Source organism: Carcharodon carcharias, chromosome 1, assembly GCF_017639515.1.
Source record: "Carcharodon carcharias isolate sCarCar2 chromosome 1, sCarCar2.pri, whole genome shotgun sequence".
Classification (NCBI taxonomy): Eukaryota; Metazoa; Chordata; class Chondrichthyes; order Lamniformes; family Lamnidae; genus Carcharodon; species Carcharodon carcharias.
In genome coordinates this window covers 46,062,253-46,086,321 of record NC_054467.1, presented here as the reverse complement: position 1 = coordinate 46,086,321, position 24,069 = coordinate 46,062,253, and the positions used below count along the sequence as shown (strand labels likewise).

Genomic DNA, 24,069 nt, shown 5'->3' with positions numbered 1-24,069 from the left:
AGCGATTAAAGTAAATGAACTAAATAGCATAAGTTAGAATGGTGGGACAGGTGTTATTTTGCAACTGTGGGATGTGGGAGCTTTTGGACGCCAAGGTGATCCATGACAAACTTGTCTGCAGGAAGTGTAAGCAGCTTGAGGAATTCCAGATCAGGATTAATGATCTGGAAGCCGAAATGCAGACACTGCGCAACATAAGGGGAGGGGAGAAATATTTGGATACTTTGTTCCAGAAGACAGTCACACCACATAGAATAGGGTCACCTGTTTTGGTCAGCAGAGAAGGACAGGATGATGTGACTGTCAGTGAGGCAGTTAATGAGACCGAGCAGACAGTAATGGAGGAGCCTCAGACTTTGCATTTGCCAGACAGGTTTGAGGTGCTCACAACCTATGTGGATGAAAGTGATAAAAACAAAAAACTGCGGACGCTGGAAATCCAAAACAAAAACAGAATTACCTGAGAAAAACTCAGCAGGTCTGGCAGCATCGGCGGAGAAGAAAAGAGTTGACGTTTCGAGTCTTCATGACCCTTCAACAGAACTGAGTGAATGTTAGGAGAGGGGTGAAATATAAGCTGGTTTAAGGTGGGGGGGGGGGTGGAGAGAGAGAAGTGGCGGGGGGGGGTGGGGGGGGTGGAGAGAGAGAAGTGGGGGGGGGTTGGTTGTAGGGACAAGCAAGCAGTGATAGGAGCAGATAATCAAGATGTCACAGAAGAACAAAGATGTTGAAGGTGGTGATATTATCTAAACGAATGTGCTAATTAAGAATGGATGGCAGGACACTGAAGGTACAGCTCTAGTGGGGGTGGGGTGGAAAGGCTAACAGGGCATAAAAGATATAGATTTAAAAATAATGGAAATAGGTGTGAAAAGAAAAATCTATATAAATCATTGGAAAAAAAAACAAAAGGAAGGGGGAAGAAACGGAAGTGGGGTGGGGAGGGAGTTCAAGATCTAAAGTTGTTGAATTCAATATTCAGTCTGGAAGGCTGTAAAGTGCCTCGTCAGAAGATGAGGTGCTGTTCCTCCAGTTTGCGTTGGGCTTCACTGGAACAATGTAGCAAGCCAAGGACAGATATGTGGGCAAGAGAGCAGGGTGGAGTGTTAAAATGGCAAGCGACAGGGAGGTTTGGGTCTTTCTTGCGGACAGACCGCAGGTGTTCTGCAAAGCGGTCACCCAGTTTACGTTTGGTCTCTCCAATGTAGAGGAGACCGCATTGGGAGCAAAGAATGCAGTAGACTAAATTAGGGGAAATGCAAGTAAAATGCTGCTTCACTTGAAGGGAGTGTTTAGGCCCTTGGACGGTGAGGAGAGAGGAAGCGAAGGGGCAGGTGTTGCATCTTTTGCATGGGCATGGGGAGGTGCCATGGGGGGGGGGTTGAGGAGTAGGGGGTGATAGAGGAGTGGACCAGGGTGTCCCGGAGGGAATGATCCCTACAGAATGCCGCCGGGGTGGGGTGAAGGGAAGATGTGTTTGGTGGTGGCATCATGCTGGATTTGACGGAAATGGCAGAGGATGATCCTTTGAATGTGGAGGCTGGTGGGATGATAAGTGAGGACAAGGGGGACCCTATCATGTTTCTGGGAGGGAGGAGAAGGCGTGAGATGATGGATGAAAGTGAGGTCTGCAAGGTGGACGAGCTGACTGGCCATGGCACTGTGGTACAGGAAACTGCTCAAACTGGGGGAGCAAAAAGGAGTGTTGGGGATAGTATAGTGAGAGTGATTGTCACTGTTCTCTACAGCAAAGAGCGAGAGTCCAGATGGCTCTGTTGCCTGCCCAGTGCCAGAGTTCAGGACATCTGCTCAGGGCTGGAGAGGAACATGCAGTGGGGGGATCCAGTTGTCGTGGTCCATATAGGTACCAATGACATAGGTTGAACTAGGAAAGACGTACCACAAAGTCAGTATGAGGAGCTAGGTACCAAATTAAGAAGCAGAACCGCAAAGGTAATAATCTCCGGATTATTACCTGAACCATGTGCAAATTGGCATAGGGTAAATAAGATTAGAGAGATGAATGCGTGGCTGAAAGACTGATGTGGGAGAAGTGGGTTCTGGTTTGTGGGTTACTGGCATCAGTACTGGGGAAAGTGGAGGCTGTACCATTGGGATGGTTTACACCTGAACCGTGCTGGGACGAGTGTCCTTGCTAATCACAAAACTAGGGAAGTAGAGAGAGCTTTCAGCTAAACAAGAGGGGTGAGGGATCAAGTTTGGGTAGAGTTAGCAATTCAAGGTGCAGAGCCAAGACGAGAGCAAAATAGTAATATGAGAAATGAGGGTCAGAGAATGGCAGGAAGGGTCAGAGAGAAAAAACTTAAAGAATACATCAAAAGTCAAGACTGGATGTTACAAAGGTAACAGAAAGACAAAACTGAAGGCTCTCTATCTGAATGCACATGGCATTCTTAACAAAGTAAATGAATTGATGGCCCACATTGAAGTAACTAAGTTTGATCTGATAGCAATTACAGAGACCTGGCTGCAGGACGACAAAGATTAGGTCCTTAATATTGAGGGATTCATGACATTTAAGAAGAATAGGAAGCTAGGTAAAGGTGGAGGGGTAGCACTTTTAATCAAAGAGGGCATTGGTGCAATAGTTAGAGATGACTTTGGTTCAGGAGATCAGATGTAGAATCAGTTTGGGTCAAGATGAGGAATAGTCGGGGGAAAAGAGTCATTAGTGGGAGTGGTCGACTTGTCCCTTAACAGTAGCCAAAATATTCAAGAGAAAATATTATGTGCTTGTGATAAAGGGATGACAATAATCATGTGTGATTTTAATCTACACGTAAACTGGAAAAATCAGATTGGCAGTAGTAGCCTGGATGAGAAGTTCTTAGAATGCTTTTGAGATCGTTTCTTAGAGCAGCATGTTTTGGAACCAACCAGAGAGCAGGTTACATCGGACTTGGTATTGTGTAATGCGACAGGATTAATTACTGACCTCAGAGTAAAGATACCGCTAGTTAGCAGTGTCCACAATATGATTGAATTTTATATCCGATTTGAAAGGGAAAAGAGCGGGTCTAAGACTAGTATCTTAAATTTACATAAGGGCAACTATGTGGGGATGAAAGCTGGGCTAGCTGAAGTGAACTGGGAAGCTGAGCTAGCTGAAGTGAACTGGGAAGCTAGGCTGGAGAGGATAGATTAATAGAGAAACAGTGACAGACCTTTAAGGGGATATTTCAGAGTATCCAGAATAAGTACATTCTAAGGGGAGGACCCACCATTCATGGTTAATTAAAGAAGCTAAGGAAAGCATCAAACTTAAGGAAAAAGCATACAAGTCTGCAAAAATGAATGGTAGGACAGCAGAGAATGACTAAAAGGTTAATCAAGAGAAAGAAATTAGAGTATGAGAGGAAGCTAGCTAGAAATGTAAAAATGGATCACAAGAGTTTGTACAGGTATTTAAAAAGGAGAAGAGTAAGTAAAGTGAGTGGTCCTCTAGAGAGTGACAGTGGAGAGTTAATAGTAAATAATAAGGAAATGGCTGAAGTAATGAACAAATATTTTGCTTCTGTATTCACTTTAGAGGATACAAAGAACATTCCAGTAATAGCTGCAAATCAGGAGGTGAAAGGGAGAGAGGAACTTGGTGAAATTGAAATCACTAGCGAAATGGTACTGAGCAAATTGATGGACCTACGAGCTGGCAAGCCTCCGGGTCCCGATGGATTACATCCTAGGGTCTTAAAAGAGGTGGCTAATGAGGTAGTCGATGCACTGATAATTTTCCAAACTTCACTAGATTCTGGAAATGTTCCATCAAACTGAAACGTAGCAATTTTTAACCCCTCTATTCAAGAAGGGATGGAGGCAGAAAACAGGAAACTATAGGCCACTTAGCTCAATATCTGTTGTGGGGAAATTATTAGAATCGATCACTAAGGAGGTTATAGCTGGGCACTTAGAAGAGCTTAAGGCAATTGGGAAGTGTCAGCATGGTTTTGTGAAGGAAAATCATATTTAACCAATTTATTGGAGTTTTTTTGACAGAGTAACATGTGTGATGAATAAAGCGGAGCCTGTAGATGTGCTGTACTTGGCTTTCCAGAAGGCATTGATAAGGTGTCACATCAAAGGTTATTACAAAAATAAAAGCACATGGTGTAGGGGGTAACAAATTAACATGGATAGAAGATTGGCTGACTCGCAGAAAGCAGAAAGTATGCATAAATGGGTATTTTTCTGATTTGCAGGATGTGACGAGTGGAGTCCCACAGGGTTCTGTGCTGGGGCCTCAATCTTTTACAATTTACATCAATGATGTGGATGAGGGGAGAGAAGCCATGGTAGCTAAATTTGCAGATGAGACAAAGATAATTAGGAAAGTATTTTGTGAAGAGCATATGATGAGTTTGCAGATGGATACGCATAAGCTGAGTGAGTGGGCAAAGATCTGGCAAATGGAGTTTAATGTGGGAAAATGTGAAGTTGTTCACTTTGGCAGGAAGAAGTAAAAAGAGCATTACTTGAATGGAGAATGGCTGCATAATTCTGATGTGCAGAGGGATCTAGGTGTTCTAGTACGAGTCACCAGAAGTTAGTATGCAGGTAGAGCAAGTAATTAAGAAGGCTAATAGAATGCTATCCTTTATTACGAGAGGGATTGGACATAAAAGTAAGGATGTTATGCTTCACTTATACAGGGCATTGGTAAGACCACACCTCTCATACTGTGTGTAGTTTTGATCTCCTTATTTAAGGAAGGATGTAAATATATTATAGGTGGTTCAGAGGAGGTTTACTAGATTGACACCTGGAATAAGTGGGTCGTTTTATGAGAAGTGTTGGACAGACTGGGCTTGTTTTCACTAGAGTTTAGAAGAGTGAAGGGTGATTTGATCCTGAATGGTCTTGACAAGGTGGATGTTGAAAGGGTGTTTCCTTTTGTGGGTGAGTCCAGAACTAGGGGGCCCTGATTTAAAATGAGGGGTCGCCTTTTTAAGACAGAGATGAGGAGAAATTTTTTCTCTGTGCGACTTTGGAATTCTCTGTCTCAGAAGGCGGTGGAGGCAAGGTCATTGAATATTTTTAAGGCAGAGGTGGATAGAATCTTGTTAGGCAAGGGAATCAAAGGTTATCAGGTTTAGAGGGGAATGTGGAAATCGAAACACAAGAAGATCAGCCATGATCTTATTGAATGGTGGAGCAGGCTTGAGGGGGCTGGAAGGTCTACTCCTGTTCCTATTTGTTATGTTCTTATGCAAAGAATAGTAGTAAGTATGAGGATCCGGTGTGTTCTAAAAATCAGAGGGCCACCAAAATGTTGATTAAAAAGGGAAATAAGAGAATATGAGAGTAACGTAGCCAGCAACATAAAAAACAGATTTTAACAGCTATTATAACTACATAAAAAGAGAGTAGATAAAGTAAAACACTGGTTCCTTAGAAGCAGAGACAGGAGAAATTATTATGGGGAATGAGGAAATGGCAGAGACATTGAACAAATATTTTGTTTCTGTCTTCACAGTTGAAGACACAAGTTACATACCAGAATCAGATGGTAATCTAGGGGTCTAATATGAATGATGAAATTAAGGTAATTAATATCAGCAGAGAAAATGCACTGGAGAAACTTGGACTAAAGTCCAGTAAATGCCCAGGACTTGATAGCTTGCATCCTCTGGTTCTAAAAGAGATTGCTGCAGAGAGAGTGGATATACTAGCTGTGATTTTCCAAAATTACCTAGATTCTGGAACAGTTCCAGCATATTGGAAGTTAGCAAATGTAACACCGCTATTCAAGAAAGGAGGGAGAGAGAAAACAGGGAACTACAGGCCAGTTAGCCTAACATCAGCTGTTGGGAAAGTGTTGGAATCTATAATTAAGGAAGTCTTAACAATGCACTTAGAAAAGTTAGTATGATTAAAACAAGTCAATGTGGTTTTATGAAAGGGAAATCCTGTTTGACAAATTTGTTCACATTTTTTGAGGATATAACTAGTCAGGTAGATAAAGAGGAACCAGTAGATGTTTCGATTTCCAAAAGGTATTTGACGTTATGCCACATAAAAGGTTAATACTCAAGAAATGGGCACATGGAATTGGAGAATATACGTAAGCATGGATAGAGGATTAGTTAACCAGCAGGAAGCAGAGAGTAGGGATAAATGGGCATTTTCAAGTTGGCAGGTTGTAACTAATGGAGTGCCACAAGGATCAGTGCTGGGCCCCAACCATTTACAATCGATACTAATGACTTGGATAAAGACACAGAGAGTAATGTATCTTAAGTTTGTTGAAGATACAAAGCTGGATGGGAATGCAAGCTATGAGGAGAACTCAAAGCGGCTGCAAAGATATATAGATAGGTTAAGTAAATGGGCAAAAAGATGGCAGATGGAGTACAATATGGGGAAATGTGACGTTATCCACTTTGGTCGCAAAAATAGAAAAGCAAGGTATTTTTTAAATGGCATGAAACTTGTAAATGTTAATATTCAGAGACACTTGGGTGTACTCGTTCGAGGAAGACAAAAAAGTGAGCATGCAAGTACAGCAAGTAATTTGAAAATCAAAGGGACAAATCCAGTGATCCTTTGCTACCTGGTCACCAATAAAAGTATATCCTTTCCTGCATAGGGAGTCCAAAATTGCGCACAGTATTCCAGGTGTTGCCTCTTCAAAGCCCTGTACAATTGTAGAATGCCATAACAAAAACAGAATTACCTGGAAAAACTCAGCAGGTCTGGCAGCATCGGCGGAGAAGAAAAGAGTTGACGTTTCGAGTCCTCATGACCCTTCGACAGAACTGGAATGCCATATTTATTCTTGTACTCCAGTCCCCTTGCAGTGAAAGCTCATGTGCCATTTTAAAAAAAATTAATTTATGGGATGTGGGCATCGCTGGCTAGGCCACCATTTATTGCCCAGCCCTAATTGCCCTCGAGAAGGTGTTGGTGAGCTGCTGCCTTGAACTGCTGCAACCCATGTGTTGTGTTGTAGGTACACCCACAGTGCTGTTAGGGAGAGTTCTGGATTTTGATCCAGTGACAGTGAAGGAATAGCGATATGTTTTCAAGCCACTTGCCATCCTGACTTGAAAATCGATAGACATTAGCTGATGGTATAAGACTAGGGGACACAGGCGTGTGCCTACAAGGTTCGTGGAAGAACCGCCTGATTTAATGATTTCTAAATTAAATTGGGCAGGCACTTGAAACAAACAAACTTGCAGGGCTATGGGAATAGAGCCAGCATGGACTTTATTGGCTAAATGGCTGCATCCTGTGCCATAATGACTGACAGCTCTCTCACTTGACCTGGACATTGCTGACTGCCCTTGCTGATTTTTCAAGGAAATGGATTTGATAGATAATAGATAAATTTTACTGTGGTATAACTAACTAATGGTGTATTTGGTCGTTGTTTCCACAATTGCATTCTTGTTCTCATTTTGAGAATTTAGTTTTAGCCGTTTCAAGTGAGAACAAAAAATAGTGATGATGTTTGAATGTTAAATTTATATCTGAAATAAAATTGCAGTTGTGTTTGGATATTTAAACTTGCATCACCCATTTGAATTCTTAGCAAAGTGCTTTTTAAAGTTTTAAATATATGTAAAATTTGAATGTGGAATTTTGTTGCCTGTCATGTTGGTACAATTTGCATAATAGTGTTATAGAAGAAATGCAGAACTTGAATAAATTTCAGTCTCTCACTTTTATGTTTCTTTATCCTTTCCCCTTGTACAGCTTCCTGCAGATTTCACCAAATTACATCTCACAGATAACCTCCATCCACAGGTCACACACGTTTCCTCCAGCCATTCAGGATGTAGCATCACCAGTGACTCTGGCAGCAGCAGCTTATCTGACCTTTACCAGGTAAGTGGTTTTTTGAATGAAAATGCATAATATGAATGATTTAGAAAGGGACATTTAATAAATCTTATCACTTTTTAGGCCTTAAAGAAACAGCACCGATGTAACCACGTGCCTGTGTAGGGATGAGTCACTTTTGACTTTGGATAGGTCTAAAAGAAATGATAAAATTGACTGAGACCCACACTATTAAATCTGATCTTTTATTCATTAATGGATGTAGGCATCATTAGCAATGCCAGCATTTATTGCCCAACCTTAATTTCCCTTAAGAAGGTGGCGGTAAGCTGCCTTTTTAAACCACTGCAGTCCATGTGGTATAGATACATCCTCAGTGCTGTTAGGGAGGAAATGCTAGGATTTTGTTGAAGAGCCAGTGAAGCCAGAATGGTGTGTGGCTTGGAGGGGAACTTGCAAACAGTAATGTTCCCATAGATTTATTTCTCTTGGTGGTAGAGCTACAAGTTTGGAAAGTTTGCAGTGCATCTTTTGGATATGCACTGCAGCCAGTGTCCTTGTGGTGGGAATTAATGTTTAAGGTGGTGGATTGGTTGCCAATCAAGCTGGCTGCTTTGTCTTCGGGATGATTTTCAGCTTCTTATATTTTGTTTGAGCTGCACTCATCCAGGTCAGCGAGGAATATTCCATCACACTCCTGATTTGTGTCTTGTAAATGGTGGACAAGATTTTGAGTCTGGAGGTGTGTTACTCACTGCAGAATTCCCATCCTCTGACTTTCTCTTTTAGTCAGTGTTTATGCAGCTTGTCTAGTTATGTTTCCTGTCAGTGGTAATCCCCAAGTTTTGATGGTAGGAGTTTTAGCGATGGTAATGCTGTTGAATAGCAAGAAGAGATGGTTAGATTCTCTCTTACTGGAGATAGTCATTACCTGGCACTTGCATGGTGTGACTGTTATTTGCTGCTTATCAGCCTTAACCTGAATGCTGTTCAGGTCTTGCTGCATGCAGGCACAGACTGCTTCGTTGTTGGAGGAGTTGAATATTGAATTGAACTCTGTGCAGTCATCATTGAACATCCTCACTTCTGACCTTATGGTGGAAGAAAGGTCACTGAAGTAGCTGAAGATGGTTGGGTCCAGGAGAATGCCTTGAGGAACCCCTGCAGCAATTTCCCGGGGCCTCCATTACCCACAGCTATCTTCTTTTGGCTATATATGACTCCTGCCAGTGGAGGTTTCCCCCCTTATTCCAATTGACTTCAATTTTATTAGGGTCATTATTTCCCTATACAGTCAAATGATGACTTGGCCTCACCTTGCCTATTGAATTCAGTTCTTTGATCCACATTGGGATCAAGATCAAAATGAGGTTTGGAGACATGCTTCTTGCAAAACCCAAACTGTGCAGCAGGGAGCAGTTTGTCAGAGAGTCGATACAGGTTGATAGCGTTGTTGATGACGCCTTTATGTCAATGGCTGAGGGTAGACAAATGGAGTGGTAATTGACCAGATCGGATTTGTCTTGCTTTTTCGGACAAGCCATACCTGCTCCACATTATTGTGTAGATGCCAGTGTTGTAGCTATACTGGAACAGCTTGGCTAGGGATGCAGCTAGCTCTGGAGAATATGGAGCTGTTTCCACTGTGCTCAGACCCTTTTTGGTATCAGGTGGAATGAATCAAATTGGCTGAAGGCTGACATCTATGATGGGTCCTGAGAAGTATCATCTACTCAGTATTTCTGACTAATTGCAAATGCACTACTGCAATAAATAACTGAAGGTTGTGTTTATTTGAATGCCAGGGTTTGTATTCTTAGTTGGCATCATCCCATGATCTAACATTTGTGATAAAATGCATTTCCCTTTGCTTGACGAAGAAAAAACTATATATATCAAACCTATTTTCACTCTTTTCCTTGTCTGTACCAACCAAAGTCGATGGCAAGCAACTTATACTTAAGCTTCTTTTGGTGAGACTCTTAAGGTGTGCCCATATTTTACCAGAGTGATGGTTCCAAGAAACAGGAAAGCTGTTAGCAATTTTTTCTGTTGTCTTCCAGTGTGAGAAATTAACACTGATTCAGATACACTGTGAGTTAGGTACAATACAGAGCCTTTGCTACAATGCAGTTGCAATGTGGCTTAGACCCAATTTCAGGAGAGCTACACCAGTGTGAAACAACAGTGTTCTTTCTAGGTACCAGCAGTTATCCAGGAAATGCTCTACTCACAGTATGACAGCTCTGCTCCATATATACTGCATGAGTATGGATTTCTCTGATCTGCTATTACTCCAGCTTGTTTTAGTTATACCATATGCTTAGTGAGGTACTCCTTCACCTTGCTGATTTCCCCACTCCAGGGAAATCTTTTATTCTGTTTGCCATGTTGTGAAATATTATAACAATCTCATCCAACTGCAAGTTCATTGCATAAACTTGGGCAACGGAAGTGGTGATTTGCCTTATACCTATACTTATATTTGGTATAGGTGTGTCACAGGTTCTATTGTTCATTTATGTGGATGAATTATACTTATAGTTTCCAGCCCACTCCCTTTCTATCACCAGTTACTGCCCCATTCTTAAACTTTGAAATTTATTACCTATTATTTACCATTTCATCCCTTATTTATATTCAGTACTTGTCCGTGATGAAAACTTCAACCATTCACAAAGATAGACAAGTGGGAGCTGTGGATGATGTCTGACACTAGTTCCCCCTTTATGAACTTGTTCTTGCAGTCATTGCAGACTACCGATTACAGTTGATTGTTGAAGGAGCTTATGTTTTTTAATTGACATTTGATTTTTGTCTTATGTTTTCGTACTACTGTCTTCAACATGTACAATTAAAAAATATTGGATGAAAAATAAACTTATCTGTTTGATTTGAATCTTAAAGGTGTAAATCTTAAAATTTCAGCTGAAACTGGCAAACAAAAACCCATTTAATTTATAAGTGTCATCATAGAAGATTCTTAATGTATGTTAGTGCACTGTAACCTCTCCAGTCCGGAATGCTTGGGACCACGTCTTTTCTGGATTTTGGAATTTTCTGGATTATAGAATGAAGTTAAGATTGCCTAAACACAAGTGTTTGAACAACAGCATAGATATAAGTATTTGCCTGAAACCAGGAACAGTGATAAAATATTATAACACTTACAACATTATATCATTTAACTTCAGTAATTCTTCAAGATTCGAGAAGCAGTTTGGGATAGAATTAGTAGTCACATGGAAAAATATGGGGTGATAAGGAAGAGCCAGCATGGACTTCTCAAGGGGAAATCATGTTTAACTAACTTGCTTTTTGAAGAGGTAGCAGAAAAGGTCAATGATGGTAATGCTGTTGGTGTGATGTAAATGGACTTTCAAAAAGCATTTGATACAGTGCCACACAACAGACTTGTGAGAAAAGTTATTACTCATGGAACAAACGGGACAGAGTAATGGTCAGTGGATATTTTTTCGGGCTGGAAGGTGGCTTGTAGTGGAGTGCCCCAGGAGTCGGTATTCGGATATTTGCTTTTCCTGATATATATTAATGATCTAGATCTTGGAGTGCAGGGGACAATTTCAAAGTTTGCGGATGATACAGAGCTTGAGAGTGTTATAAACTGCGAGGAGGACAGTGTAGACCTTCAAGAGGACATAGACAAGCTGGTGGAGTGGGCAGTTGGGTGGCAGGTGAAGTTCAATGTGGAGAAGTGTGAGGTGATGCATTTTAGTAGGAAGAACATGGAGAGACAGTATAAAATAAGGGATGAAATTTTGAAAGGGTGCAAGAGCAGAAAGACCTGTGTGTATATGTGCATAGATCATTGATGGTGGCAGGGCAAGTGAAGAGAGCAGTTAACAAAGCATGTAGTATCCTGGGCTTTATTAATAGTGGCATAGAGTACAAGAGCAAGGAAGTTATGCTGAATCTATATTCAGTATTGTGTACTGTTCTGAACACCACATTACAGGAAGGATGTGAACACATTGGAGAGAGTGCAGAAGACGTGTACAAGAATGGTTCCAGGGATGAGAAACTTCAGTTATGAAGATATATTGGAGAGGTTGGGACTGTTCTCCTTGGAGAGAAGAAGGCTAAGAGGAGATTTGATAGAGTTGTTCAAAATCATGAGGGGGCTGGACAGAGTAGGTTGAGAGAAGCTGTCCCCACTTGTATTAGGATCAAGGATGAGAGGGCACAGATTTATAGTGATTTGGAAAAGAAACAAATGTGACATGAGAAAAAGCTTTTTCACGCGCAGTGGTTCAGGTCTGGAATGAACTGCCTGGAAATGTGCTGGCGGCAGGTTCAATCAAGAGGGCATTGGATGATTATTTGAATAGAAACGATGTGCAAGAGTACAGGGAAAAGGCAAGGCAATGGCACAAGGTCATAAAGCTGATTTAGAGAGCCGGGTGCAGACACGATGGGCAGAATGGCCTCCTCCTGTGCAGTTAAAATTTTGTAATTCTGTGATAAGCAGTATTTACATTTGTTTTACTTATCCAAATATGGTACTTTATCTTTGATGCCATATTGATTTGTTGCAGTGCCCAAACAGTTGATTGGGTTATAAGTTTATTACCTTCTCAATTTTCTACAAGCCCAAATAATACAAATACTGGTTAAGATTAGGAATTATATTTTATTTTATTCATCATTGCAATGTTGATGGCTAGGACATCATTTATTGTCTATTTCTAGTTGCCCTTGAGAAGATGATGATGAGCAGTGTCCTTGAACTGCTGCAGTCTGTGTGGTGAAGGTACACCCAGAGTGCTGTTAGGAAATTAGTACCAGAATCTGTTCCCTTATTATCATGAAAACATCCATCAAGTCACCACTTTACCCAACTAAATTCCAAGGAATACAAATGTAATTGTGTAATCTGTCCTTGTAATTTAATCCTTGAGAGTCCAGGTACCATTCTGTTAAATCTGCACTGCTCTCCTTCCAAGGCTATTATATTCTTTCTAAGGTGTCGTGCCCAGAACTGCTCTCAGTACTCCAGGCGTCACCTAAGCAGATATGGTTGCAACATGACTTCTAATTCTTTAGATATAAAGGCCAGTGTTCCATTAGCCTCTTTGATTATTTTATGTACCTGTTCGTGATGTTTTATTGACCTGTGTACCTGTATCCCAAAGTCTCTTTGGACTTTGATTGTTTCTTGCTTTCCATCATTTAGGGAGTACCCTGTTCTATGCTTTTTAGGTCCAAAGTGCATAACCTCACACTTGTTTACACTGAAATATATTTGTCAGTTTTGTCCATACCTTTAAACTAATTTTATCTCAGAATCATTACATTGCAGAAAGAAGCCATTTGGCCTATTGAGTCTGCACTGGCTCTCTGAAGGAGCATTCTATCTAGTCCCACTTCTCTGCCTTATCCCCATAAATCTTGTACATTGTTTGTCTTCAGATAGCAATCCAATTTGCTTTTGAATACCTCGGTCGAACCTGCCTTCTCCATCTTCTCGGAGTTCATTCCAGACTCCAACCACCCTCTGGGTGAAAATATTTTCCCTCTCGTCACTTTTACTCCTTTTGCCAGTTATTTTGAATCTGTGCTCACTAGTTCTTGATACTCTCTTGATTGGGAATAGTTTCTCACGATTTACCCTGTCCATACCCCTCAGGATCTTGAATACCACTATCAAGTATCCTCTCGACCTTCTTTTCTCCAAGGAAAACAGTCCCAACCCCTCCAGTCTATCCTCATAGCTACTGTACTTTATCCTTGGAATCATTCTTGTGAACCTTCTCTGTACTCTGTCCAATGCCTTCACGTCCTTCCTGAAGCATGGCGCACAGAACCGGACACAGTACTTCAGATGAGGGTTAACTAGTGTCTTATACAAATTCAACACGACCTCCTTACATTTGTTATCAATGGCCCTTTTAATAAAACCTAAGATACTATATGCTTTATTAACTGCTCTCTCAACATGCCCTGCTATCTTCAACGACTTATATACGTATATACTGAGGTCCCCCTGTTCTTACACCTCTTTTAGAGTTTCTCCCTTTATTTTTTAAGTGTCTCCATATTCTTCCTACCAAAATGAATCACCTCAGACTTCCCTGCATTGAACCTCATCAGCAAATGTCTGCCCAATCCACTAACATGTCCTTTTTGAAGTTCAAGACTACCCTCATCACAGTTGACAATGTTTTCAATCCTTGTATCATCTGCAAATTTTGAAACCATGCCCTAAACACCACAGTCTAGGTTATTAATATATATCAGGTAGAGCAAGGGTCCCAATACTGACCCCTGGGGAAACTCCACTGCAAACATTCCTCCAATTTGTAAAACAGCCATTTATCACTACTCTGTTTCCTGTTATTCTACCAATTTCTTATCAAAGTGCCTTTTGCTCCATGACCTACAATTTTGCTCACAAGTCTGTTGTGTAGCACTGTATCAAATGCCTTTTGATAATCCATATACACCATGTCAACATCATTGCCCTTATCAACTTCTTTGTTACCTCCTCAAAAATCTCCAAGTTAGTTAAGCATGATTTTCCCATGCTGGCTTTCCTTAATTATCCTGCATCTGTCTAAGTGACTATTAATTTTGTCCCAAATTATAGTTTCCAAAAGTTTCCCTGCCACTAAAGTCAAACTGACTCGTCTGTAGTTGCTGGCTTTATCCTTGCACCCTTTTTGAACAAGCGTGTAACATTTGCAATTCTCCAGTCCTCTGGCACCACCTCTGTGTCTAAGGAAGACTGGAAGATCATCACTAGTGCCTCTGCAATTTCCACGGTCACTTCACTCAGTACCTTTGGATGCATCTCATCTGGCCCTGGTACCTTATCTGTTTTATATAAAGATAGCCGCTCTAACACCGCTGCCTCCTCTATTGTAAATTCTTCTTGTGTACCACTTACCTCCTCTCTCACCTCAGCTTGGGTAGCATCTTCTTCCTTTGTAAAGACAGATGCAAAGTATTCGTTCAGCGCCTCCATTATTTCTCCTGCTTCCACGTGTAAGTCCCCTTTTTTTAAATCCCTAATTGGCCCCACTCTTTTTTTACCACCCTTTTTAATATTTAAATGCTTACAGAAGATCTTGGATTTCCTTTTATGTTATTTGCCAGCCTCTTTCCATGCTCTCTCCTTGCTTGTCTTGTTAGTTTTTTTCACTTCCCCTCTGGTCCTTCTATATTCAGCCTGATTCTTATTGTATTTTCTACCTGACACCTGTCGTACATCATATTCACCACTCTCTCATCATCCAGGGCACTCAGGATTTATTTGTCCTGCCTTTCCTCTTCAAGGGAATATGTCTTGACATTGCCTCCAAACTGTTTCTTTGGAGGTGGCCCATTGTTCAGCCACCATCTTTTCTGCCAACATTTGATTCCAACTCACTTGACTCGAATGCATTCTCATCCCACCGAAGTTGGTTTTCCCTCAATTAATTATCTCTGCTCTGGATTGTACCTTTTCCTTTTCCATGGCCAACCTAAACCTTATGATACAATGGTCGCTGTCCCCTAAATGCTCTCTGATATTTGATCCACTTGAGCCTACTCATTCCCCAGAACCAGGTCCAACAGTAAGCTAAATACGAAATACAGTAGATGCTGGAAATCTGAAATAAGAACAGAAAATGCTAGAAAAACTCAGGTCTGACAGCATGTGTGGAGAGCGAAGCAGAATTAATGTTTTGAGTCCATATGACCCTTCTTCAGAGCTGAAGAGAAGCAGAAATGTGGTGAAATTTATACTGTTTAAGGGGGATGGAGCAGGTGAAGCTGGATAGAAGGCCAGCGATAGGTGGGGGCAAAGGAGAGGTTGACAAAGATGTCATGGGAGACAAAGGGAGTGTTAATGGTAGTGGTAAGGGCTAAAGAAGGTGCTAATAGTGACATAACAGTAAGAAAGCGGAATGTGTTAATAGCATTTCTACTTCTCTTTAGCTCTGAGGAAGGGTCATATAGGACTTGAAACGTTAACTCTGTTTCTCCACAGATGCTATCAGACCTGCTGAGTTTTTCCAGCGTTTTCTGTTTTTCTTCCAGGTCCAACAGTCCCTGCCCTCTCGTTGGACCAAAACATACAGCTGCAGAAAATTAGCTTGAACACATTTCAGGAACTCTCGCCTCTCTTGACAATTTGCACTATTCCTATCCCAGTCTATATTTGGATAATTGAAGACCCCCATTATAACTACTCTATAATGCTTGCAGGTCTATGTAATTTCTTTGCAATTTGTTTCTCTACATCCCTTCCACTAGTTGGTGGTCCATATACTAGACCAATCAATGTTGTTGCACCTTTTTCATTTACCTCTAGCCAGAGAGATTCTGCCTTTGTGCCCCCTGGAACATCCTCTCTCTAGTACTGTAATGCCATCTTTAATCAATACTGCCATTCCCTCTACCCCCACTGCACTCTTTCCTTCCTTTTTTGTCCCTCATAAAGACTTTGTACCCAGGAATATTTAACGCCCAGTCCTGCCCTTCTTTTAGCCAGGGCTCTGTGATAGCAATAATATCATCATTCCATTTGCCAACCTGTGCCTGTAGTTCACCAATCTTATTAACCGCACTCTGTACATTCACATGCATAAGCATTAACCCTGATTTAGGCTTTTTTACTTTTCCCCCTTACTCTGACACCATTTAATGACTTAATATTCTCTACTCTAATTCTCTCAAGCTCTCCAAGTATTCTATTTACCATGATCCTACTCTCTGATATATCCTCCTTATCAGTTAATACTTCTCTACTTCCCACTGCCAGTTTTTCTCCTCTCCATTCTGAATTTCTCCTCTGGTTCCCATCCCCCTAGTTTAAACCCTCCCCAACAGCCCTAGCAAACCTCCCTGTGAGGAAGGTAGTCCCAGTCATGTTAAGGTGTAACCCATCCTTTTTGTATAGGTCCCACCTGCCCCTGAACTGGTCCCAATGCCTCAGAAATCTAAAGCCGTCCCTGCTACTCCATTTCTACAGCCACGTATTGAACTGCTCACTGGCACATGGCACTGGGAGTAATCCTGAGATTACTGCTCTTGAGGTCCAGCTTTTTAATTCCTTCCTAGCTCCCTAAAATCTGCTTTCAGGACCTCATCCCATTTCCTATCCATGTCATTGGTCCCAATGTGGACCATGACCTCCGTTCACCCTCCCCCAAAAGGATGTCCTGCAGCTGCTCTATGACATCTACAGCTGCAGAAACACCTGTGTGCACCCCTTACTATGAAATCCCTTACCACTATAGCACTTCCACTCTTCTTTCCCTCCTCCTGTACAGCTGAACCATCTCGCTCACCAGTATCTAAAATGGAAAAGCAGCTAGAGAGCGAGATCACCTCAGGGGATTCCTGCACTATCTGCCTGTTTCTCTTAGATACATTGGCGGTCACCTATTCACTTTCTGCCTGTGTACTTCTTAGCTGCGGTGTGATCACCACTTTTTAAATGAGCTGTCCATGTAATTCTCAGATTTGCAGATGCACCACAATAACTCCAGCCTCTGCTCAAGTTCTGCAGTCTAGAGCTCAAGTTTCTCAAACTGATGACACTTCCTGGAAATGTAGTCATTGAGGGCACTTGTGTCTGCATGACTTCCCACATTTCTTAGATTGCACATTCCACATGGCCGAGCTGTGCTGACATATCTTAGACTCTGTATAAAGTGTTTGCTACAGAATGGTATAATATAATAACTCACCTGTCACTCACCAATCGTTTCCGCCATGTCGAGTCCAGAAAGGCCCATACTTAACAACCAGTCAACTTATGGGATACCTGTGGGGTACTTTTAGATTTTATCTGTAAACTCCTGGCTTGCTTGCTCTGCTGCATTAAGGGTTCTCTCTCCAAACTCTGGCTGCTTAATGGACAGTTAATAAACTCATGGCTTTCCTGTGATGTCACTTTTTTTTATAACCTGGCGTTTTAGAGCTGAAGCAGCTATCCCCAGTGCGCTCTCCAATCAAGTTCAATCTCTGCCGCTCCCTTGGCTAAATGTAGGCCCCATGCCCCGCTCTCTCTCGCTGTCCCTGGTGCATTCTCCAACCAGGTTCATTCTCTGCCTCTCTCTTGGGTAAATGTAAATTATCTCTTTGTAATTTATTGCATCCCTCTACACTACTTACAATGTCACCTATTGGCAGTAGATGTGGCTTTCTATCCCATTATTTAAGTTGTTAATAAATAGTGAACGATAGTCGTTTGGTAGTACAGAACTCGAATATTGCTGAAAAAAGAAACGTCTAAGCTTTTCATCATGTACTCATCAGGACACTCACAAGAATACCAATATAAGGGGAAAAACAATTTATACTGTATGTGAAGAGAGTGCTGATTGGTTGGCAAGTGGTATTGCCATGGCGAATGCACCATTGATGGTGACTGACATTTAACTGCCAAGCATTGTTTGAAATTTAAAGCAGGCAGCTTGACCCTGATTCGTCAAGGCATTGCCCTGAGGAATGAGTCAGTGAATGGCTATCACTTATTTTGATTAACTGAAATAGGTGCAATGTATGTACATGTTCTTCCTGTCTGCAAAGAACAAGGTCCTGTGTATTAATATATGTAGTTTCCAGTACACACATGCACCACATTGCGAGCCCAATTGACAGTCTTAAATTGGTTGTCAGTGTAATCCTTAGCACATTGAGGATTACATAGCAAATGTTGGGCACTCTGTTTTGAGTTTTGCAAGAATGTGCTGGTTGGGTGTGGTTTGTACTGTTAGGAGATAGAGACAGCTTAAGAAAGTTATATTTGTATTTGTGGGTGTTCAGAATGAGTTTTAGCTTTAAAGTTTAAGTTTGATTTGTATTTCTGTATTTGAGTGTTAAGAAAAGGTCAAGTTGAGCTTTAGTTTCACTTTAAAAGGTGCCTGCATTTCTAATGAGAGTTTTACGACTCTGAGACGTTAAGCAAACACAACAGAAAAAACTTAAAGGGGCCCAGAGAGGCAGGCCCCACCCCTCAACGCACACAGAAAAACACAGCAGCTTGAGTTCAATTGGAAGAAGGTGCTGGGACAGGTAGGACATGAAAAGAATTAGATAGCAGGCTCCAAGCTAAAGAAGAAAGTCCCCAAATCCAGGGGAGTAGAACAGCAGAAAGTCCCAAGAAGACCTTCTAGCCAAAGGAAGGATAGGAGCCTGGAAAAGGTCCTGTTAAGAGTGAGGAGCAGAGAAAGGCTCCAAGCCTAAAGAGAGGAATGCTGCAGGAAGCAGATTTAAAGCAATATGAAGGCTTTTGAGAGGCCAGAAGATCCAAAGAGACCTCTGAAGGTCTGTAACTCCTTGCTATGGGCATGTGAAGCAGTTGTGTACAGTTGACGGCTGAGTCGGTGAGGGCGACTGCATAGAAGACAGCTTGAATGCACGTGGTGACCCAGGAAAGAGGAACATCAGAAGGAGAGTTCGAAACCCTGGAAATGAATCCTTGTGGAAAGCGTCTGAGAGAAAGCGTTGGTTTGGGAGAAGATTCTAAAGCGAGTTCTTGAAGAGTGGAGGTTGGAAACTGTCTTGTGAAAGATGGAGATCAGTGAGACTGGTTGGCTCGCAGTGTAACAAGCACCTGGGGGGAACTGTTGAGAGACGCATAGCATCTGGGTCACTTGGTTTCAGAGTCTGGTGTGCCTGACCACAGGTTGCCTGTTGGTTTCCATTGACTGTGTACCGTGAACATTAGAGTATAAGATAGCTTTTGTGACTTGTGTCATCCTTACAAATCTGTATATATCTGTAAATGTAGAGTTGTGGGTGAAGGGGTATTGTAATATAGTTCATCTTTTCTTGTTTAATAAATGTTTTATTCTTTAGTTAGCAGTTCATCAGCTCTGTGCCTCTGTTCAGTAGCTATTCGCCATGTACTTAAACAAACAAATAAACGAACAATCCCCATCCACCACTACTCTCCTCCGTCTGGCTGAATTTGTTCTCACACTGAACAATTTCTCCTTCAACTCCTCTCACTTCCTCCAAATAAAAGGTGTGGCTATGGGTACCCGCATGGGCCCCAGCTATGCCTGTCTCTTTATGTGGAACATTCCTTGTTCCAGTCCTACTCCGGCCCCCTTCCACAACTCTTTCTCCGGTACATCGATAATTACTTCAGTGCTGCTTCATGCTCTCGTCGGGACTTGGAAAAATTTATTAATTTTGCTTCCAATCTCCACCCCTCCATCATTTTCATGTGGTCCATCTCTGACACTTTCCTTCCCTTCCTTGACCTCTCTGTCTCAATCTCTGGTGATAGACTGTCCACCAATATCCATTACAAACCCACCGACTCCCACAGCTACCTCGACTACAGCTCCTCACACCCCGCTTCCTGTAAGGACTCCATCCATTCTCTCAGTTCCTTCGCCTCCGTCGCATCTGTTCCGATGATGCTACCTTCAAAAACAGTTCCTCTGACATGTCCTCCTTCTTCCTTAACCGAGGTTTTCCACCCACGGTCGTTGACAGGGCCCTCAACCGTGTCCGGCCCATCTCCTGCGCATCCGCCCTCACGCCTTCTCCTCCCTCCCAGAAACGTGATAGGGTCCCCCTTGTCCTCACTTATTACCCCACCAGCCTCCACATTCAAAGGATCATCCTCCGCCATTTCCGCCAACTCCAGCATGATGCCACCACCAAACACATCTTCCCTTCACCCCCCCCCCTATTGGCATTCCATAGGGATCGCTCCCTCTGGAACACCCTGGTCCACTCCTCCATCACCCCCTACTCCTCAACCCCCTGCTATGGCACCACCCCATGCCCATGCAAAAGATGCAACACCAGTCCCTTCACTTCCTCTCTCCTCACCGTCCAAGGGCCCAAACACTCCTTTCAAGTGAAGCAGCATTTTACTTGCATTTCCCCCAACTTAGTCTACTGCATTTGTTGCTCCCAATGTGGTCTCCTCTACATTGGAGAGACCAAACGTAAACTGGGCGACCGCTTTGCAGAACACCTGCGGTCTGTCCGCAAGAAAGACCCAAACCTCCCTGTCTCTTGCTGACCAATCAGCAATCTCTTTGGCACATTCCTTATTTGTTAGTGTAGAGGACCTGGCTGTGTCAGCTGAACTGGTAATGCATTTGTTACGTCCAAATCCAATGCCTGTATTGTTGCTGTGTGGTCCATCAAGTTTATCCTTATTGTAACTTTTTGCAGTGGTTTGTTAGAACTGAGTAGTCATTTAAACCGGTAGTTAAGTGTCAATCATATTACTGTGGATTTGAAGTTACATATAGGCCAATCCGGGTAAGATGGTGGGTTTTCTTTATTGAACCAGTTTCAACAAAATGGCATGATGGTATTTAAACTCACAACTCTGGGTTATTTTTCCAGGCCTCCAGTTTACTATTCCAGTGACATAACGACTTATGCCAATTAAGTAGACCAGTCATGCAAATCAATCAAAACGGAGGTGGTTGGTTTATAGAATATAATATGTATGTTATTTGCAGAATATGTGATACACAGTATAAAGTATTCACGGAGAACTTTTCCTTTGGAGACTAAAAAATTGCAAGATTGCTTCATTTTATGATTAATTGCATTTCTAGGAAACATAAACTCAGCATTATCACTGGAAGAACAAAGAGGAAATGAGAATGATTTTTGTGCACACAGTATTATTGGAACCTGAAGTGTTTTGTCAAGAAATGACTTGAGGCAGAAACAATAATATTACTTAATAGTTAATAATTGAATTGAATAACATAAAAGGTACATAAAATTGCATGAAATTTAGCTGTAGCTTTGTTTGTTGCACTCTTATCTCCGAGTCAGCAGATTGTGGGTTCCAAGTCTCACTCCAGCAGCTTGAGCAGAAAATCCAACCAGACATTCCACTCCAGTTCTTACGGGATGCTGGACTGTCAGAGGTGCTGATTTGGATAAGAATTTAAATAAAGGCTAGCGTGCCCACTCTTTTAGGTGGACTGACAGATTCTGTTGCACTATTTCAATCAAGAGCAGTTCACCTCAGTGTACTGGCCAATATTTATCCTCATCAATAAAACAAATTATCTGGTCATCATCAATTGTGGTTTGTAGAAGTTTATGGTAATTTCCAAGCTAGCCACCACATTTCCTACATTCACAGTTCTGATTATACTGCAAAAACAATTCATTGTTTGTGAAGCGCTGTGGGATTTCAGAGGTTATGAAAGGCACTATATAAATACCTTTCTTCTGTGAGGAAAGGGTAGGGAAATGGGACCAGATAGTTGCAGTTACTCATCTAGGTGGGAAACAGTGGCCTGAATAGCCACCTCCTATTCTGAATCTTTCATTAGTAAGATAAATGATAAAACAGATTGTATGTGGCCTGTGGTCTTTCCCATGCTTTCTTGTATTCATTTTACTGGAAGGTTTCTGTGTAAATGTGCATTCAGAAATTATCCTGTCTATAATAAGGTTCCTCTAGACTCTAATACTTTCCTGGCAGGTCTCTGCCAAAAGACTGTTGAGACTAGTTGAATTGAAAGTTTCAAGACAGAGATTGATAGATTTTTGTTAGGCAAGGTGTTGAGGATTAAGGATCAAAACAAGTGGGTGGAGTTAAGGTACAGATCAGCCATGATGTAATTGAGTAAAAAGGATTGAGGATTCGAATGGCCTATTCCTGTTCCTATGTTCCCTCCTTGCATCCTCCAGAAACATGAGATCACCGTAAATTCTGCTGTCTGCAACTTAAATCGCATCAAGTCTCTTTCACCCATCATTTGCTGACCTGCATTGGTTCTCGGTCTGGAAATGCCTCAATTTTAAAATTCTGTTCCTTGGTTTCAAATCCCTTTATGGCCTCACTCCTCCATATCTCTGTAACATCCTCTTCCTGACAACCGCCTTTGCACTCCTTCAGTTTGGCCTTAAGGCACTTCCCTGATTTTCATCACTCCGGCCATGCTTCCAGGCTGCCCAGGCCCAAAGCTCTGAAAATCCCATAGCTGGAGTGAGACTTCTTTCTATATCCTTTTCCTCCTTTAAGATTCCCTTTGCATTTCTTGCATTATAACAATGACTTAACTTCAAAAGTACTCATTAGCTGTAAAGTGCTTTGGGAAGTGCAGATGTTGTGAAAAATGTTTATAAATGCAAGTCTTTATTTTTCTTTAAAAACTATTTTTTCAACTTAGAAGCATAGAAAATAAGAGCAAGAGTAGGTCATTCAGCCCTTCAAGCCTGCTCCACCATTCAATATGACCATGGCTGATCTCTATTTCCACACCATCCACTTGCTCTCTCCCCATATCCCTTGATGCCTTTAGAATCCAAAAATCTATTTCCCTCTTAAATAGATTCAGTGACTTGGCCTCCACAGTCTTATGTGGTGGAGAATTCCACAGGTTCACCACTCCTGAGTGAAGAAGTTTCTCCTCATCTCAGTCCTAAATGACCTACCCCGTATGCTGAGACTGTGACCCTTTGTCCTAGAGCCCCCCAGCCAGAGTAAACATCATCCCTGCATCCAGTCTGTTGTTAGGAAACAGGGGTAGTCTAAGTAAGTTATATTTATATTTGTGGGTTTGGGCATGACCTTTAGCTTTAAAGTTTAAGTTTGATTTGTATTTCTGTATCTGTGTGTTAAGAAAGGTCAAATGGAGTTTTAGTTTCACTTTAAGAAGGTGTTTGCACTTCTAATGAGGAGTTTTATGACTCCTATAAAATAAAGATAGAAGGATTGGAATGTTGCTCAACTATCTGGGGGATTAGCTCAAATGGTAGAGTGCTCGCTTAGCATGTGAGAGGTAGTGGGACCGATGCCCGCATCCTCCAGTTGTTGTTGCTGTTGCTTGGCCTAAATAGCCAAGTGGTTATGATACTGGGTTTGTAACCCCAAGATCAAGAGTTCAAATCTCACAATGGCAAACTATGAAACAATGTAACTTCATCTGAAACAGATGGAAATGGGTTTGTACTCGAAAGGGTTACAGGGGACCAGTGAGGCAGGTCCCTCCCACAGACACACACATAGAAGAAGGAAAACAGCAGTTTATTTTGGAAGCTGTTTGAGTTCAGTTGGTTTAAAGACAGCTATGAAGCAGAAGCAGCCTAAAAGGGGACAGATAGCAAGTCCAAAGCTAAGGAAAACCCCAAAAATCCATTGGAGTGGAAGAAGAGGAAGCCCAAAGATGACCTTCCAGTCAAAGGAAGGGCAGGAACCTTGGAATAGTTCCTGTTAAGAGTGAGGGGCAGAGAGAAAGTCTCCAAGCTTCAGGTTTAAAGAGACAAAAGCTGCAGGAAGCAGCTTTAAGTGAGAAAAGCTTGCAAGAG

At 41.8% G+C, this 24,069-nt stretch overlaps 1 protein-coding gene across 1 annotated transcript in view; it reads left to right on the top strand.

Annotated features, from left to right (window-relative positions):
• rapgef2b (Rap guanine nucleotide exchange factor 2b) overlaps nucleotides 1-24,069 on the top strand; it is a 552,839-nt gene that overhangs the window by 365,982 nt on the left and 162,788 nt on the right. Inside the window, exon 7 of the mRNA XM_041188696.1 lies at nucleotides 7,717-7,848. Coding sequence (XP_041044630.1) covers nucleotides 7,717-7,848 — 132 coding nt within the window. The remainder of the gene's footprint in view (nucleotides 1-7,716; nucleotides 7,849-24,069) is intronic.